General features: G+C 35.8%; 1 protein-coding gene across 1 annotated transcript in view; it reads left to right on the top strand.

The window, feature by feature from the left end:
• Positions 1-15,106, top strand: part of LOC140137646 (uncharacterized) — a 34,738-nt gene extending 19,632 nt beyond the window's left edge. The window contains exons 2-6 of the mRNA XM_072159380.1: positions 344-519; positions 10,995-11,147; positions 12,328-12,429; positions 14,287-14,397; positions 14,932-15,106. Coding sequence (XP_072015481.1) covers positions 344-519; positions 10,995-11,147; positions 12,328-12,429; positions 14,287-14,397; positions 14,932-15,072 — 683 coding nt within the window. The 3' untranslated portion in view covers positions 15,073-15,106. The remainder of the gene's footprint in view (positions 1-343; positions 520-10,994; positions 11,148-12,327; positions 12,430-14,286; positions 14,398-14,931) is intronic.
• The last annotated feature ends 480 nt before the right edge of the window (positions 15,107-15,586 follow it).

Raw genomic sequence — 15,586 nt, 5'->3', positions numbered from 1 at the left:
TTCTTTAATTAGCATAAGTCTCCACAGCACTACGCATATTTTTTTTACGTAGCTTTTAGTACTATCGTGGTGGCAGCAGCATTTTTCTTTACTTCCAATATGGCGCCGCCCTTGAATCAATTTGGTGCCTGTTGGCGACGCCATCGGACGCCATTTAAGTGCAGAGTAATACACAGGGAAAGCCGACGCTGTCGCCACCTTTTTGTATTGCGCTTGTATACAAGTTGCAACAGCCTGTTATAAATAATAGGGATCCACCGGATACCCTGTCGGATTCTAGAATTAGCAGAGTCGTACTTATTTATAATATTATTTTCCTTTCTTTGCAACTTAATATCCACAGTTTTCAATACCAATCATAACAGCAACCATGTCTCTCCACATCACCCAGGTGGAGGCGGTTTAAGGGTATCCGACCCAAGCGTTTCCATAGCAACATCTAATAAGAGGGTGCAGAGAAGACAAAGGGATGAAAGTCGGAGACACACCTCCAATGGAATCAGTGTGGATTATAATCTAGTAAGTATCACCTCACATGTTTGTTGGGTTATATGTGTGTGTTTCCAAACACCTCCTCCCCCTCCCTCCCTCCCTCCCTGTCGCATACACTCATGGACCTTCACTCATACTTGTATATAAAAAAGGGTCAAAGAAGAAATAACATTCACTCAAATGTGATGAGTTGCCAATCTGATGAAGCCACTAGTGTAACGGTGAGACGTCGCTAAAACGTGAGTTAAACACCTTCATTTTTTGTAGGAATTATTCAAAATGAACGAAATTTACAGTTAAAATCAACATGCCTAATGAACTTGTTCAAAGATAAGAAATAACCTTTCTTAAAGCTGCCGCACGATTTCATTTTGCATTGCTCTTATTTTTCCCATTTTTGCTCAAAAATAATGATTAAAGATACTAAGAATAGTCAGTTGGAACACAAGATTCTAGAAGGAATTCTAGAATCTGTGGTTAGAAGAATTGTGTGGTAACACTTTAAAAGTAGTGAAATTATTTCATTATGTGTATAAGAATGTAAATTTTGAAAGTTTTAAGCAAAACTTATTTTGCTTGAGTTGGGAAAACAGAAAAAAAGCAGGAGGAACACATCTTTGCAAGCTTTGGCTTAGAGAGATATACGAGGGGCGGTCAATAAGTTCGTAGAACAAGGTACTTGAAAGAGTACTAGCCAAATTCTTTTTATCTCTCTCTTGAGCATGGTCACTAAATACCTTAATGTGCCCGTCGCAATTTTTCTTGAAACCGTCTATGTCAACAAAATGGAAGTCTTCCGATAGCTCCTTGAGCCACTCTTCAGTGAAGGCTCACCAGCATTGATCACCAGCAAACCTGATATTAAGAAGGTAGGACTTAAAATTCGAAAATAGGTTTCACTACCTGAAGGCCATGCCTGAACCACAATATGGTTACTTTAATTAACTGACCACTCTGTCGTGAATGGCAGCTTGACAAACTAAGAATAGCGTACGGGACAAAATCCAAGAACAGCCACATTCCTACCATCAACCTTCTTCACATGATGGCTTGCCTCAATTTTGCTATCAAAATGGTATGATATATGCCTGTGATTGTACTTTCATTTGGCAAATGATCTGTCATCAAGACTATCCCTGGATCTCAGAAACAGCGATGAAGACCTTGCACTACGGTGACCGAGTGATGATCTTCTTAGGGGCGTGAGAGATAGGTGCTTCCACTAAATTCACTCATAATTCCAGTGATTAATGTATGCCTTATCACCTTTAGCCACATATAGATTAAACTTGCCTTGGTCCTTATCCTAAGTGTATAAACGATGTAGACCTGAATATGTCAACTGGTATCAATTTAGTACATGAAGATTCCGGGACCCCATCTAGAAGACACCCTGGAATACCCAAATGTTAATGGATTAATATTGAAAACACATTCATCAGAGTTGTCATATTTTGTGGCTATCTGATCTTTCTTATTTGGCTCTTTATTCATTATCAATGACACTGTACCAGCGCGTATATCATTAGTGGTGACGTCAGCAAGTCTTTTGGACCTTGGATGATCTTCAAGGACGCTCATTCCATTCTTGAACTCTAAGAACCATTTCGTTGCTGTTGAATACCAAGGACTTCATTACCATTTGCAACAACTGTACACTGTTAAAGTTTATTTGAGTTTTCACCACCGTCGGGAGAAATTTCCATGATGACCCTGTATTCACTTCTGGTAGTACCTGTGAATTCGTGGAGGTAGGCTTCCTCTGAAGAGAGTCCTGCCCATATACAGTGATGCAAAAATATAATATCTTTTCAGTAATGGTTTGAAGGAACAAGCTTTCAAATGAGACCAAATTCAATACCGTGCGACAAAGTAGCATACCGAGTTCTACGAACTTTTTGACCGGCCCTCGTACTTTTTTTTACAAGAATAAGAACCATGATCCACAGGTTAAAAAACCCTCAGTGGCAGTACCACAGGGGTGGGGATGGGGGAAAATGCCCAGTCTCTAAAAACCCAAAATTACACAAATTTCCACTTTTTGCGGTAATTTTGTTGATATTCCCCCCCCCCCCCCCTGAAATTCACTTTCCCCATACTCCCCCCTCCCCCCAAAAAATTAAATTCCTGGTGCTGCCACTGAAACCCTTCCTTTCAGGAAGTTGAGGACAAACAGAACTTGTAGAATTGATAGGAAAACTCTTAATTCTAACAAGTAACGATTAGTATGTTTGGTCTATTAAATTCTGGAACTTCGACAACCAGAATTAAAACTGTCAAAATTATAGAATTTTTACAGTTCCCATTTTTAGATCAGGAAAATCTTTTAACATTCTGAAATTTTGGCACTCGGGAAAATTGAAAACTTTTGATGGTTCCTATAGTTTTGAAGCAGCACTGTTTTTGTCAGGTTTGCTGACGTGTTTGGTGACCTTAAGCATCATCTTTTATTTATTTGGGTGTCTGCATTATAGTAAATGAATAATTAATGAGCATAGTATTTTAATTATTAATGACTGAAACCAGAAAACAAGCAGTTCCAGCTCCAGTTAGCACATGTTTTTGCCGTTTTTGTGCTGTGGTCTTGATCCAAGTCTCAAATTGAATGCGATCAAACAAATCATTGTAAATTAAAAGAGAAAATGCTTTGAGTAGAACTGTTTTGTATTTTACCAAAAAGTAAAAGAAGAAACGGGCTTCTAATGTACATAATGTATGATTGTCTCGGCTTCCGACCTTTGGCCAAAACCGAAGTGCTATGCATTTTTTCTCAGAAACATGAAAAACAACCGAATTTTAAAACCTATGTGTGCGAGAAGCTGAGACAAATCTTTATTTTACCTTAGTTTCCATTTTCTTAACAGTTTAAAGTAGAAAAAAAATCTAGGATTGTTATAAATTGAAAACAAGCTTAAAACTGCTAAATGTGATGTTTAAGAAAAACAATAAGGCCTTCAACTTTGGCAGCAATTCAAATGTTAGAGCATCGCAACCAGCGTCAGCGTGGCTTGGCCAGACTGAGTGCATAAATCTTAAATAAATGTTCCCAATCAATACTAATCAATATTTGATATGTATTGTCTATCAACTCTCAGCTGGTAGATGAAAGTGTTTACCTTAACATTGTGGCCAGGGTTACCAAACCTGCAGTTTAGTGGCCCAATTGGGTGACTTTTAGAGATTGTTCCTGTGAGTTTTGACCATTTTTATGTGTGAAACCGTTGAGAAAAATAGTAGAGGACTTTTCGACATTGGACTTCATGATATTCGGCAGTTTTCTGTCTCATATTGAAACCAATATTTAAGATGGAAGATAAAAATTGGGTGACTTTTCGACATTGGACTCCATTGGACTTCACAATGTTCAGCAATTTGCTGTGTCATAGAAACCAATGAAGAGACAAATTGGGTGACTTTTTGGTGATTTTGTGTGCGATTTAGGCTGCCTATTTTTGGCAACCCTGTGGCCTTAATATTGTGTTTGTATTCATTGGTAGTGACAAGTTTTGTACATAAACTACTATATTATGCTTACAAAAGAAATATTTCAAATTCTGCACACTACATTAATATGTAATTTCTCATGGTTGAATATAAGCTCAAAGAATTATTCTTGACATACAACAAATTTTTCCTTCCCACTCCCTGTTCTAAATACAGGGTTTCCAGCCACTCAGGGGAATCAGGGAAAATAAATAAGAATCCATTTCCCTGAAAAAACCTGAATTCTACGCCTTGAAGATGAATTTTTAGTAATAGATAAAATGATATGTATGAGATATTTTAATTGTATCCAAAAGTTATAGAAGTATTAGGAATGAAATAAAACAGTCAATTTAAAAGAAAGAAATTAAATTAAATTTATCAAAGAAAATTTGTGTAAAATCTTGGGGGGAAAAACCTGTTGAATTCTGCACCTTAAAGACGAATATTTAGCAATAGATAAAATGACAACGAGGTATTTTAATTGTATCCAAAAGTTGTAGAAGTATTAGTAGAATGAAGTAAAACAGTCAAATTTAAGAAAGAAATTAAATTGAAGTTGAAATTGTGCAAACCCTGTCAAGTTGTATCATCTCATCTTTTGTTTGTCTTTTATTAACAATCCTATATTTTCATGTACTGGTATGCAATTAACCAGAACTAGGAATTTCCCACCACCATGCCACTGCTCTTTATGTGAGCCAAATTCCATCTGCTACATTTGAAGTTTCTGTGTGAATTGATCTGGTATTAAGAAGACTGGTATTGAACTTGCTTAACTGTGAACTTTTGACGTAAGCATTGTTATTTAAAGGCTTTGTGATGCTCGAATCCATTCCACTCATTAATCACGGGCAAAAGGGGAAAAGAATTGAAAATCAACTTCAAAAGAAATTCCTTTTGTGACCTTAACTCGGTGCAAGCTTACCTAATTATGTACATATTAGCTGTTTGGAAGCCTGTGGCAAGTTTTTACTGAAAAGCTATTATTTGTACGATTGTATTTGCCTAATGTTCTGTATGCTACTAGTACAATGATAATTAGTCCCCATTTTGGTTCTCATGAGAGAAAAAGTAGTATTTGGAGACAAGAAGTAGTTTTTAGCAATGTGTGTAACAGTACTGCTACCCATCATTAGAAATTAATTATAGCTACATTGTATGTGGGATTTGCTCTATAGCATAGCAATGCCCTCAATCCGCCAGGAATTTTTTTCGGGGGGGGGGGGGGCATTGAGGGGGAAAAGTGAATTTCATGGGGGCTGGGGACAAAATCAACAAATTTTGCGCAAAAATGCCTAAAGTGGAAATTTTTGTAATTTTGGGTTTTTACTGGGGGGACAGGGGGGAAAGATTTCTGAAAAGATTTTCCCTGTGGCACTGCCATTGCCAATGATGTACTTAAATATTGTGTGAAAGATAGTCTGAAATGCTTTAATTACAGTAGAATTACAGTTTTTATTAATTTGCCAACATATTATACAAACATTGGACATGCAGTTGCTGAAATGAAATTTAGTGTAAAATTAAAAGAGGATATATCATTATTTGATCTAGTGAAAAACTAACAATATTTGAGAAAAAAAAGTAATTAGCTGTGGTCTAAGACCACGAACACAGCCGTGTTGTGACCCCTTAATCACCTTTGACCCCAAAATATATGAAAACATTGGTTAATGTCAATGCACGTGTCCACGTGGCATCACTTTGCTATGCTTTTTGTGGCAGAAGGGATATTTTGAAGGTATATCGTTTTATACCGGAAGTAACCCCTTACTGACCTTTGACCCCAAATGTGTGTACACCATATAGACACTGTGTTATAACAATGCATGTGTGCAAGTGGCGTCACTGTCCTCGTAATTAGTGGAAGAAGAAGCATTTTAAAGATTTTCGTTTTATACCGGAAGTGACCCCTTAATGACCTATGACCCCAAATCTGTGTACACCCCATAGACACTGGATAATAACAATGCATGTGTGCAAGTGGCGTCACTGTCCTACAGAATCTGTGGAAGAAGATGCATTTTAAAGGTATTTCGTTTTATACCGGAAGTGACCCCTTAATGAGATTTGACCCCAAATAAAAAATACCACATATACATTGGGTGACTGCAGATCATGTGTGAACATACCGTTACTGTCCCATGTTTTACTTATCTAATAAAAATTTTTGAATGTATTTCGTTTTTATACCGGAAGTGACCCCTTAATGACCTTTGACCCCAAATCTGTGTACACCCAATAGACACTGAGTAATAACAATGCATGTGTGCAAGTGGCATCTCTGTCCCACATAATTTGTGGAAGAAGATGCATTTTAAAGGTATTTCTTTTTATACCGGAAGTGACCCCTTAATGAGCTTTGACCCCAAATTAAAAAAAATACCACATGTACATTGGGTGACTGCAGATCATATGTGAACATACCGTTACTGTGCTATGTTTTACTTAGCTAATACAAATTTTTGAAGGTTTTTCGTTTTATACCGGAAGTGACCCCTTAATGACCTTTGACCCCAAATCTGTGTACACCACATAGACACTGGGTAATAACAATGCATGTGTGCAAGTCGGGTCGCTGTCCCACGTAAGTTGTGGGAGAAGATGCATTTTAGTTGAAATCACGTTTTTGACCCTGTGACCCCTCGTGACCTTTGACCCCACAAGTTTCATGTGACATGTAGGGGCATGGTCAATGATCATTGTGACCAAGTTAGGTCAAAATCGATGTAAGCATGTGAGTGCTAGAGCAAATGTAATGGTTGACAGAAGAAAGAAGAAAGAAGAAGAAAGAAGAAAGAAAGAACCTGTAAGAAAAAAGACACAGCCGTGACTAACGTCACGGCTGTGTAATAAATGCAAATCACACATAGGCTTTAAGGTCACAAAAAGGCAATACAGGAAGATAGGGCTATATAATGATAAAGTAATATTTGGAACAAAGCAATGTATACATTTATTTGTAGGTCTACACACTCAGTCACTCTCCTTTAAAAGGGGCGTACCATTCCTACACCCAAACAAATCAATATTCAATGCCCCCTACATTACAAAATTGTATATTCATTGAAATCTTTAAATATCAATACACAGTCCTAACACATTTTGTTAAAAACCTTTTTCATAAATAATATAATTGCTGTCTGATTTTGCAATCTACCACCCTACCCCACTTCTTCACAAAAAGAAATTTACAGAAAATAGGGATACATTGGGAATTTGGCTCTTCCACAATGTACTAAATTGGGACAAAAGCAAAGCAATAAAGTACAGGTCTGCAAACCCAGTCACAGTCAGTCTCTGTTAAAAGGGGCGTACCATTCCTAAACCCAAACGAATCAATATTCAATGCCCCCTACATTATGATTCTTTCAAATCTTTAAATATTCAATATAAAGTCTTGCTCAACACATTTGTAACAAATTGGAATCAATTGTTTTGTTACAGTTATACTTATGAATATTTAATGCTGGTCCCTCTCCGAGACAATAGAACATTATGATATGGTGGGAACTGACTTCTTTTGTTTGGATTCTGTGTTTGGGTTGTGTTCAGTGAAGGGAAATAATTTATTTTTTGCTTTATTCGTATGTATAAAAGGGAACTAGACAAATTTTCTAGTTTTGTCACACAGATCTCAACCAAACAATATACATGTAAATATTGATGGTACATGTATAAACAATGATATTTATTTCCGATTGTGCCAAAAGATGTTGTAAATACTTAAAAGGGCATTTCGTGGTACATGGTACAGCATCATCCCCCCCCCACTTTTCTCAAAAAAAGTTGACATTTTTATATCACTGGAAACCTCTGGTTCATGTACAAAACTTTCTTGCAGATTAATTCGTTTAGCAAAGATATCGTGAAATTTGAATTTCGTTCTGGTAAACCAGAACGAAATTACAACACATTGTCTATAATGGAGCAGTATAATACACATAATCATGCATAACTCGCGAAAGCAAAATCGGAATCAACTGAAATTTTGGAAATAAGCTTTTTTCGTGTATATCTACTGAAAATGTCAAAAAAAGAGGATGCTAGGATCACAAAATACTCCTTTAAAATAAAATTTGAATTGTGCAGGATATCAAATAGATTGAAAAATAGAAAATTGAATAATATTCAGATTGACTCTACATGTACTCTTTTTGTACACTGATTTCCCCATTCAATCAAGTGTTACTCCTGACCTAATGTACTGATAAGTGGCACATTTTGCATGGTTGGAATGAGATTCAAACTTTTTATAATGAATTTTTTCAATATTTTTTTTTCACTTGGAAAGGATTGTCAGTAACTTCAGTCAGCAAAAGATTGAAAAAACAATTCAATCTTTTTCAACTGCACATTCAATCAGAAAAGATTAGTCCCTCAATTGTTAAAAGTTTGAGAATCACCCCTTTTGATTGATTCAAAAGATTGATAATGATTTGAATTGAATATTCAAATTCAATCTGAAAATTTATTAGAGTAATACCAAAGAATGGTATTTAACTGTTTTACATTACAAAGGAATAAAATGAATATAAAACTCTTTGTCACAAAAAAAAAAAAGGGTTAGAAGCCACAAAAGTGTGACGGAAGGATGCTAACCATCTTGCACTAATATTAAATGACAACAAAGCCATCCTTATTCAAATTTATTATGACAATATGAGCGTGCAGTGATTTTATGCCACCTGTTTTTGTTAAGATCAGCAGGTGATGTTAAGCTAATAACGAAGGCATTAATTTCAATTTGATTACTTAGTAAATTGGACCTGCTGGTGCAGGTGGTTCTTGGTTATTAAAGGAGTATTTTGTAATCCTAGCATCCTCTTTTTATAGCATCTTTCAGTAGATATCCATGCAAAAAGCTTATTTCCAAAATTTCAGTTGATTTCGATTTTGTGTTTGCGAGTTATGTGTGATTGTGGGTTTCTAATGGTATAAAAATCTCAACTTTTGTTAGAAAAGTGGGGGGATGATGCTGTGGATCATAAAATGCCCTTTTAAAATGCAAAATGCAAATTTTCTAATTTTGTGTGCTCTTGGCTTTTCATGCAACCTTACATTTTGAAGATTTCTTTTTTTATGCAATTATTTGTTCAAAAATGATAGATATTGAATTTCTCATTTTCATGAGGCAGTGACTAACATGTTCTGTGCGTAGTTTACACGAGGACTTTATTGCTGGAAATTTCTTTCTAGCAAGGGAAAGTGACCTCCGATATTGTACCATTGATCTAAATGAAGTAAAGAGTGTTAATATGATAATGACAGCCATGATTCCATTTTGATTGTCACCGACTTGACACCGTAACAATGATTTGTGTTCCTTTTAAATGCATCCTATCGCTATTAATTGGATTTGATATGGCCTTTACAAGAATTATCAGGCCTTTGTAAAAGCACAATTTCTTCCAATTTCCAAATGAATAAAAAATATGACAATGGTAATACTAAATATTTCTATAGTAAATCAAAACTGTGTTTAAAATCATCAGAATTATGAGAGGGATTTTACAGCTGAGATTGGTTCAGATACTCAAAAAAAAAATTTAAAAGAAAACTTGGATATGATTCAAATTAATGAACATTTTGGCAAAAATGAAAACTTGATGTGGGCAGGCCAGCAACTGGAAACTTTATTGGAACATCCATGCATTTGTCATTTTATGTGTATATTATCATTGTGAGTTGCAATAAATGCACACAGTGTTTCCTTAAATACATAAAATTGCTATTTTGTGACATGGATATAGCAGTGATTTATTTAGCATTACATAAGTCCAGTCACCTGAAGCTTGGTCGGTATCCCAGCAACCAGTAGGAATGTTTAGTTATACCCCCTCTATGGATAAAATTAATCTCATTATTATGCTTATGTGTGTTGAGGGCATAGGCCTACAGTTAGTCTCAATTATGTTTTGTGTACACGTGGAACATTGGCAAGTGTTTGAGTTTTAATTGCAATGTAAAATAGAATTGTAAATAATGCAGTGAAACTTGCATTGGTTCATACTTGACCATCATAAAAGAAATTCTAAGCAGAGTGGAGACAATGCTCCAAATATGATAAAGAAAATGAGTCAAATTACATTACATGAAAGAAGTTTGTAGTTAGTATGCTGCGCTATATTATATTTCAATGAAGTACATAGCCCGGGTACATAGTAGGCAATGTTGGAAATTTTATATCGCACTGGTTATTTTTAAAGAAATGTAGAAAATGCAGTTTTTGGTAATAAAGAAAAACTCATTGCTTTACCCCGTCCCCACACACTCATCCACAGGAAACTGGAATCCCAATCTCAAGCCCCGATGCAAAGGCAGTTCCCCTCAAAAAATATCTTTCATGTGAACTGCAAAAGTCACCGGTGTTTAACTCATTCAAGTGTGAAATCATTTCTTCAAGACAGGATTAATATCAACTTATGGGAAAATCAGTCACTCAGAAGTAATGGACGAATGTGGGTTTGTGTTAAGTGTTGAAAATAGCAACTTTAGAGTTGGTAGGGTGTCCAGGCCAGTTTTACCATTTGATATTTAGTGCTACTGCAGTGGGCACAATTTAGTATGTGAATGCTGAAGTTGCTGTTGATGTATCTTTGACATAAAGATATTCAGGGGATGTACTTATCGAAAATGGGGTACAGGCGTGCAGCTGGTGGGTAAAAAATTGATTCAAATCTATAGTAGCAAATTGAACAAATGAATGACCCATTCATATAGTATAGCCTCCAAAAAACGACCTATTCATATCATAAAGTACATGTAACAAGCCCATTTTGGGACTTTGCCATAGCTATAGTAACCAAAAAACCAAAAAGAGACAAAATTGAGCAAAAATTTGGTTTGATGGCCCCGGTACACCACTTAGAAAAATTAATATTGGCATTTAAAATAATTGTAATAATAAAGTAAAATTTTATTGGTATATCTATGGGATCCATGTTGACGTATTCATTGAACTGTTAATTGACTAAATGTTTCTGTCTTTTTGTTTGTTTGTTTGTTTGTTACAGTTAAAACGAATGAAGCAGTTAGAACAGGAGCGTGATGTCCTAATACAAGGCCTAGAAGCTGTGGATAGAGCCAAGAGCTGGTATCAAAGACAATTGGCTGATGTGAAGCAAAAACAAAGATATGTCCATAACGGACAATTTGCTCATGGAGAGGTAAGGTGGTGACATGAGACGAGGCTGGTGGGAAAATGGGGAAGAGTTGAGCTTTCAGATGAATCATAAGCCATTCTGAATTTTAAAAAAAATGCTCTAGTTTGAGTATAGGACAAAGTATGGCCTATATGTACACTGATCAGAAAATAAGAATTGCAGTTTTTGTAATCACCAGAAACACTATGATGAGGTAATCATTAAATTTCCATTATTGACTACATCCTCTACCCCTGCATTCAATCCTGCAACTAAGAAAAACTGCTGATATGATCAGCTAGGGCATGTCAAACATTTGGAGAGTTTCAAATTTTGATTATTCCTCCGATCCTCGATTTTGAGATAATTGACTTTATGAAAATAATGAAAGTTTTTGTCCAATGAAACGGTAATGCAGGCGGACGGGTGACAGGACATCAACACTTGGAATCAACATCGATGTTTTACACAATTGTAGGTTTGATAAAAGACTTTGTTGAAAGGTGTCAAAACTGACACTCAGTGCAGAAGAAGCGTTCAATATTCTAGCACCTTTTGAATGAGCAGTGGGTACATGGGGTAAAGCTATATAAATGGGATTTACAATCTTCTATTTCTGATTGACATTTCCAATGTAAGGATGTCTCTGGGTGACAGATATCTGTGGTGACAGATTTATCCAGAGAAGACATCTTACCCTTCCCAAAATCCTTTACAACATGATATATATCACATCATTTCATCAAATGACACTCCCATATTTTGTACAGGTTCGCTTTGTTTTCATTTTGAGAATAGACTGGTTAAACATGCGGCGATAGTCAAGAAATAAATATATTTTGCAAGATCCGGACTTGCTCTATTCAATGAGGTACATTTTGTCACTATCGTCACCCATTTTGCACTATAGATAGCAGATCAGTACAGGAAATTAAAACAGGAGAAATGCATTATGGGAAGTGTAAGATATCTTCTCAGAGATTTGTCATTGTATCAGCAATCAAGTCACAATTCATTATTTTGACATTAATTCAAATATTGGAAATAGATTGTCACTTTGCTATGTTGTTGTTGTGTCTGGTGATGTACTACTACCAGTATTGATTTTAATTTCCAAACAATGTATAAACAGCTGGATGAATAATACACACGGAGATGAGGTCACCAATTGAAAACAGTTTATTTGTGTTTTTGTTTGATCCAGGATCCTAACTCACAGAGTCAACAAGACAGACTGGCATTCCAATCACTCCGTATCGTGGAGGTCAACAGACAACTGGCAGCATTAGTAGAAAGCTCTGAAAATGTGAGTTATTTCGCATAGTTGTGACAACGAAGGGTAATTTTTTTCCACGGTTATTGCAATAATGGACCTGACAAAGTTCATTGTACATGTATGTGACAAAATATGGGGACACATTGCTTTTTAGTCTGCTACACTCTCTCTGAACACAGGGTATTATAGATCAGTCGGTAGAATTAATCATTCAGTGGTACCCCTTCCCCCAGCAAAAGGTGAAATAATGGAGGTCTGTTCGTGCAAAAGCAATCAAGGCTTTCCATTGTTATGTGTCGAAGGCATGTTATTCCAGACCTTAAAGAGGAAGCCCCACCAGAGCAGTTTTTCTGGGGTGAAACAAACTTGCCTGGTTATCAAATTAATCAGTGACAAGGTTATCTCTGAATAGGGCATGTGCTAATTAATGTTTTAATGTTATTGCATCAATTAGCACCTGTCAACTTCAGAGATAGCCTTGTTACTGATTAATTTGATAACCAGGCAGGTTTATTCACCCCAGAAGAACTGATCTGGCAGGGCTTCCCCTTTAATTTACTTGCTACTTCCTTATGTCAATGCAGCAAAGTCATACATAGCTTAGTTATAATATTTTGTATTACATTGGAGCATTGAGAAAAGCATTTATGTAGACCTCGACCAATGTCTAATTAGTAATAGGTAATGAAATTAAGTATTATTTATCTCTTCGGGAAACTCTTTCTATAATACTATTGATAATGAATACATGTACAAAAATCAAGGTTATTCCAAATGAATTATTATAATAGCCTTTTTGTTTCAGTCAAGGGAAGGCTTGTATAAAAAGGGAAGGCTTGTATAAAATCATACATAATACTGATTACAAATGGATTATCCTGCAATTGAATCCTACATGTTTTTAACATTTTGTTATTGTGAAAGTAAATCAGTACAATGTAGTGTTCTTGAAATGGTATCAAGCTGTCAAATATGACACACTCAAAACATCATCCTTTTCTAAACCAACAAACATTACAGGATCAACTAGGATAAAAATGAAGGTTACGTATTTTTGTTTTGGTGTTAAAAATTAAATGCTACAATTTATTTTTTGTAGTAAATTTGAGCTAAGCCGATCTTGTTTTTCATTGAGCGATCATAAGGTAACTAAAACCTGTCATTCTGAAGACATGTATTACCTCAACTTAAAACTTGTTTGTTGCTAAGTTTCATGTATATTAAGGGTATGCGAGGTATTGTTGGTCGAAGCAGCCAAAAAAAATAGATTTTCATTATCTGAATCAATATATTATTGAAAAATAACACTTTGGTGTTTTGCAAAAGTTCATTCTACAAATCATATACTTTGAAAACTTGCTTAATTTATGAAATGAGTTATGTACGTTTTACAAAAGTGTTGTTGTTTCAGCCCTCTTTGCAACATAACTCAAGAACCACAGGACCTACAAAAGTATATCTGTGATATTTGAATTCTTCTACATGCTCGCTATGAATTGAGCAATGCAATTTTTGCTAAAGCTCGCCATTCGCAAGATGCTGTGAACTAATTCTTTTTGCTGCTTCGACCAACAATACATTGTATACCTTAAGAACACAAGTAATCAAAAGGAAGATTACAGATTATATCATATGTTGTCAATTTGATGGGATGCTTCTTTGCCCTTCGTAGGTGACATGTAAACAGCAAATACTAACAATTCTTTTTAACTTTATTGTGATTTAATTTTAATCTAAAATCACAGTGTTCAACATCAATGACATCTCATGGTGAGAAGTTTGAGTCCCTGACTTTGTGATTCTGATTTTTTAATGTAAAAATCAGAAAAGTAAAGTTTCTTTATGTTATAGTAAATTTAACCCAAAAGCTTTATTATTGTCTTCCAGGGATTTCCTGACCATATAAACTTAGCCATGCAGGGACGACGCTCCATTTATCTTCCTGTAGACACCCCAATATCAGCTCAACTAAGGGACCAGAATCGTATGTTAACAAAGGTAAGATTGGGTGGCTCTTGAAAAATGTACCTCTTATGATCACTTCATATCACAAACCTGCAAATCAAGCATGTGTGTCATGAATCAGTGAATAATTGATCCCACAAGCGTATGACGCCATCATGTAGGCCTTCTTAACTGGCAGCGCACTCGCCATTTAAGGTGCACCGACAAATGCAGAAATAAAATTTAAAAAAAAAATTGAATTTATTATATATTATGCTATGTAAATTGAATAGAAATGTATGCAAAGTAGCCAATCTGGTTCAATAAAACCCCTGAAGTCCATGAGGTTCCAGGGGCACTTCCCCCTGGACCCACACTGGTCACCCCACCAGGTCAGCATAAGACAGGCCCCTGGACCCCACCCATTAGAATGGTTAGTTGGTTTGCTCTCAAATGGACTGCAACTCTCAGGAAATGAATACAAAATCATTGTCAAATTGATAAATGCATCTTTAATAATTTGTTATTGTGTAATTCTCACCATGATAATAATTTGATATTAATTTTGATGTTTACTTCTAATTTTAGGAAGTCACAAGCCAAAGCGGTCGCATCGCTCAATTAGAGCAAGAAAAGACGACACTCATAAGGCAGCTATTTGATGTACGTGGAAAATCGCATCGTGAAAGAGAAGTTAGGGAACCTACAGAAACCTCGCTATTCTTATGATGATGCCAGAGACGTATGCTCAGGAATATAGAATAACATACACAATGTATGGTGACTCGATCAAGAAAACAATCTCTTCCAATGCAGGGACATTACACTGAAGCTGTACAAATCTTTTATGACCCCTGCATTTAACCACAGCATATACCACAGAATAATGATATGTTACACATGGACAAGGAAGGAGGCAATCGCTTTGAAGAAGTTGTTCTGTGAAAGGTGGGCTTCAGAAACCTTGCTCTCCTCATCAAACGACCACATACCAAAGATTCATGAACAATCATGAATAATGACATTGCATTGCACAAGAGGAAATTTACAGTCGATCACCAAGAGATGTATATAATTGTGACATGATCTGGTCCATGGGGGCCAAAGGCGGCAAATTGGAAATTGAGATAAAGGCAAAATATGGAGGAAAAAACAATAAAATGCATAAGAAAATAGACCTCACAAAACGTCAGAACTTTAGAACCAAGTATGCTGGACCTTTGGTGTTTTCAGTATATGATTG

Source organism: Amphiura filiformis, chromosome 17 (assembly GCF_039555335.1).
Source record: "Amphiura filiformis chromosome 17, Afil_fr2py, whole genome shotgun sequence".
Lineage (NCBI taxonomy): Eukaryota > Metazoa > Echinodermata > Ophiuroidea > Amphilepidida > Amphiuridae > Amphiura > Amphiura filiformis.
Note: the sequence above shows the minus strand (reverse complement) of the source record. Positions and strands in the feature narration are given on the sequence as shown.